The sequence below is a fragment of the Lactuca serriola genome, chromosome 8 (assembly GCF_051521515.1).
Source record: "Lactuca serriola cultivar US96UC23 chromosome 8, Lser_US96UC23_V15, whole genome shotgun sequence".
Lineage (NCBI taxonomy): Eukaryota > Viridiplantae > Streptophyta > Magnoliopsida > Asterales > Asteraceae > Lactuca > Lactuca serriola.
In genome coordinates, this window is record NC_136415.1 from 38,427,002 (window position 1) to 38,431,386 (window position 4,385).

A 4,385-nucleotide genomic window follows, 5' to 3' on the forward strand; every position below is an offset into this window, starting at 1 on the left:
ATTGTGAAAGTTCGCTATTTATAAGAAACATTTTCCATAATATATATATATATATATATATATATATATATATATATATATATATATATATATATATATCCAACTTTTCTTTATTTCTTTTTTATTTCTCATTTTTACTGTTTTTCTAAACAATAATTTTTTTTCAAGCTTTTACTGTTTTTTTAAATAAAAATTGATACTTATATTTTTTATTTTTGTTTTTTATTTTAAATATCTATTTTTTTACTACATACAATTTTTTAGCCATCATAAAATTAAACATACAATATATTTTAAGATGTATAAACTCCAACATTACAAACAAAACATTTTAAGTTATAAATCACTCAACTTTGTTTGATACAAAAGAAAAAAACATCACAATTAAAAAAAACTTCAATATTGTTTGTTACAAAAAGAAAAACATCACACTTATCTTGAACTTGAGCCGGTAACAGATTCTTACCTGTAAAAACGATTAAAAAAATAAAATAAAATAAGAGAATAGTCATAACAATACCATAAAAAATATTATATGTTTAATTACCTTGGCTTAGATGTACACCGCTTTCGATTATAACCCGGTTGCCTACAAATTCCACAAAGAGTGGCATTTCTTCCTTCTTTAATATTCATACCATTTTTTTAATCTTGTTGAACGAGGACGAACTTTTTTATTCCGTAATAATTCTAAATTTGGAAGTAATGCACTAAATGGTGATTGTGACCAATCTGCTTCATGAGGAAGCAGTGAGAACTCAGATGCCCAAGTAGCACAATAATATACAATTGAGTAACATTTATCAACATATTGCCAACTATTCAAAGAGAGTTTGGCACATGCAATCAAGACATGAGAACAAGGATATTCAAATGCCTCCTACTTACCACATGTGCAAGTTTTTTGTTCCAAATTAACTACTTGCACATTTCGACCTCTTTGAGTTATCAACTGAAATATACATTTTTCTCGATTAAAAGATCTTAACGAATGTGCACTTGCTTTTGCCATCAAAGCTACTTGTTTTGCAACAATATGTGGAGTATGTGCATCTCCATTAGCTTGAGAACTAGATCCTAAAGGACGTCTCACCTCAAAATAATGCACCATTCTATAGAATGTAAGTTGCACACAAGCTATGATTGGTAAAAAACGAGCACATTTAAGTACACTATTGAAAACCTCTAACAAATTTGTTGTGAGTAACCCATATCTCATGCTACCATCATATGCAAGTGTCCATCTATTAAGTGGATGGCTCTCCAACCAATGTCGAGCATGTGGATTTAGTTTTCCAATTTCTTCCATGATGGAGTTGAACTTTTGAATTTGATTCTGACTCCCGGCACGATAAGCTAAAGCTTTCAACTCTGAATTACGAAACTTGTCATAAAAGTTGTTGATGAAATGTCGTAAACAATACCTTTAAAAAAATATAAGTTAATGAAGCAAGTTATTGAAATGTCATAAAGAATACTTAAGAAATATAATAATACCTGTGAAAACCACGTGGCTCTAACCATGGAGATCCATGCTCATTGACAGCCTTAAGGATTCCCCCATGACGATCAGATATTAGACATATGCCTTCACGGTCTTTCACCACATGATTCTTGACATGAGAAAGAAACCAATTCCAAGTATCATAAGATTCATTTTCTACAATAGCAAATGCAAGTGGCAAAATCTGATTATTACCATCAACTCCCATTGCAATGAGCATCTTACCATACAAGTGTGTGCCATCAATGCTAATCACTGGTCGACAATAGTGAAACCCTTTGATAGAGGGAGCAAAAGCCCCAAAAAACACGCCTAAATTCAACTTCATCTACATCGGTTGATCTTGAAACACATCATTCAACAATAGTTCTTGGATTGAACTTTTGAAGTGCACCTAGATATTTTGGTAAAGCGACATAAGACTCTCCCAATTTCCAAACACATGTTCAATTGCTTTTTGCTTTCCAACCCAAACCTTCTTATATGAAGGAGTATAGCCTAGTGTTTCAACTATTTCAACTCTCAAAGCAGGAATACTGATAGAAGGTTGTGCTTTTATAAGGTGCCTAGTTTCCATAGCAATCAAGCTTGCATCTAGGTTCGGATGATCTTGAGAAAGCTTATAGTGCAAACAAGTATGCAGACCGATATAAGTTGTGATTTCAAAATATCCACTACATTTACGTTTACTTGCATGAAGTTTCCATTTGCAACCATATTGTAAGTATAACTTGCATCTTAGAGTCAAAATAGTTGGGTGAGAGTCAATGACCTCAAATACTCTATGTGCCCTAATGCAATGGATCTTGATTGCTCTAACAAGTTCCTCTTTATCCTTGAAAGAATCTTTTCCCAACTCTCGTGTGAAATCATTCTTACTCGTTGATTGCAACCCAATCCGATTGTCATCAATATTCAAATTTGTTCCTTCCATATTAGTAAAAGTTGAAGGTACTTCAACATTGTTGTCAAAAGGTGCTTCTTCATCATTTTCCTCTCCAATTTCATCTTCCAAATTTTCATTTAACTCAAGTTCATTGTCTATATTCATCATATTAGTTATAACAACAGCTTGAGAGATTATCGAAAAATCATCATTGTCAATCATGTCTATAATAGAATTCATCTAAAAAACAAATAAAAACAAACAAAAACTAATAGAATTTATCTACAAAACAAATAAAAACAAACAAAAACTAATCAAAAAACTGATTATATCATCTATGAAAACAAGAAAAAAGAAACAAAAACTAATCAAAAATTGATTATATCATCTATGACAACAAGAAAAAAGAAACAAAAACGGATCAAAATTTGATTATATCAATTATGACAACAAGAAAAAAGAAACAAAAACTAATAAAAAATTGTTCATATTATCTATGACAACAAGAAAAAAGAAGCATAAGTAAAAATTGCAATCAATTCCATTTAAAAAACATCAAAAAACAAGCTGTGATAAAATCCATATACAAAAAAACCAAACAGATGGAGAACTTGATCTTCAATTCGGTGGAGAAGGACCAAAATAAAGAAAGAATGAGAGTGCAATGAATTAAACAGAAAAAACTACAAAAAAACGAGAAGGAAAAGAGGTTACATACCTTGAAACCGGCGAGTTTATGGAGGCGGTAGGAGGGCGGCGACAGGCAGAAGAGGTTGCAGGTGGCCGGCTATGGCGGATGAAGCTGTTGGCTGAAGAACACGATTGAAGCCCTAGCCCGTTTTTTTTTTCTTCGTACGTTGTTTCGTTCCAGCATGTAGGGAGTTTTATTATTATTATTATTATTATTATTATTATTATTATAAAAACAGTAATATTAGTTTTAAATTCAATATAATACTAATAAGATAAATAGTTTTGAATGTATACTAGAACGGGAAATAGTTTTACGTATAACACTAATATGGATAAAAACTCGTTACTATGATTGGATTTACATGTAACTTGCTGACTTGGTTTTCTCAATCCCACTTGGTTGTACACCTAGACTAATTAATCTTATTTCCGAGCTTTTAAGTACAAAAAACATCTATATATCCTCGTTAAGAACTTGTAAAAATGATATAACAAATGGAAAACATTCTAGGATGAGTAGATTTTGTGACAAGTCCAAGTGATTGATTCTTTCTACATACAAATTAAAAGAATAAGATCAAGCAATTGCTAAAATAATAAGACCAACAGTTCTTCACTCATTTATGGAATTAAGGTGCAAATACATATTTCAGATCAATGAACAAAGTTGGGAAGCATCGTCATGATTTCACAATCGGGTTTATTGACATAATGAAGTCAAGATCACCAAAAATAACAAGGCCATACTAGTCACACAAGCTCCTGTTACAAGGGCACATGGAAAACAATCATGGAAAAAAATAAACTTTGTCACCATTTTCGTTTATGTAAAACTGGAGATACATCTTGATTGAGTATACTACAATCCCGAGTGGGAAGCAACCAATTTTTATCCTCACAAGCAAAATAATAAGTATCATTAGAAATCTCTCATCATATAACACTTCGAAATTCATCTCCCCAACCCATACATTTTTTTTTTAATTAAACATTTACCAGCTTAAAATTTGAAAATAAAAATAACATTTCATTAAATAAAACATTACATACTACAAACAAATGGTAAATAAAAAGATAAAATGGAAATTGAATTCAAAGACAATAATTTAAATCTTAACAATTTAGAGTGGTATTTTAAAATATTTATGGTCACATCGTGTACATCATCTTTTACGTTATGTGTTCGCGATATTCAATTTTTATTGATTTCAAAACATCAACGTTGGAAATTTCGGGAGCACGAGTATTAATATTTTAGTTGAATATGTAAGTTGAAATTGTTAAATTTTGTCAACATCCTTC

The 4,385-nt window shown here is 30.7% G+C and overlaps 1 protein-coding gene across 1 annotated transcript; it reads right to left on the minus strand.

Annotated features, from left to right (window-relative positions):
* Positions 1-462: 462 nt before the first annotated feature.
* Positions 463-1,832, minus strand: LOC145066820 (uncharacterized). The gene is made up of 5 exons (XM_079014084.1): positions 1,498-1,832; positions 923-1,424; positions 639-880; positions 548-589; positions 463-466 (listed from the first exon to the last, which is right to left on the minus strand). Exons 1-5 carry the CDS (start codon positions 1,830-1,832, stop codon positions 463-465), a joined length of 1,125 nt encoding a protein of 374 aa, XP_078870210.1.
* Between the last annotated feature and the right edge of the window lie 2,553 nt (positions 1,833-4,385).

What these genes read in the sequence shown, in the direction of transcription:
- LOC145066820 (XM_079014084.1), bottom strand. Translation starts at nt 1,832, where the DNA reads ATGAAGTTGAATTTAGGCGTGTTTTTTGGGGCTTTTGCTCCCTCTATC. An exon ending in GAGCCACGTGGTTTTCACAG is followed by an intron (nt 1,425 to 1,497) that starts GTATTATTATAT and finishes ATTTTTTTAAAG; the next exon opens with GTATTGTTTACGACATTTCA. An exon ending in AAAGAGGTCGAAATGTGCAA is followed by an intron (nt 881 to 922) that starts GTAGTTAATTTG and finishes TGTGGTAAGTAG; the next exon opens with GAGGCATTTGAATATCCTTG.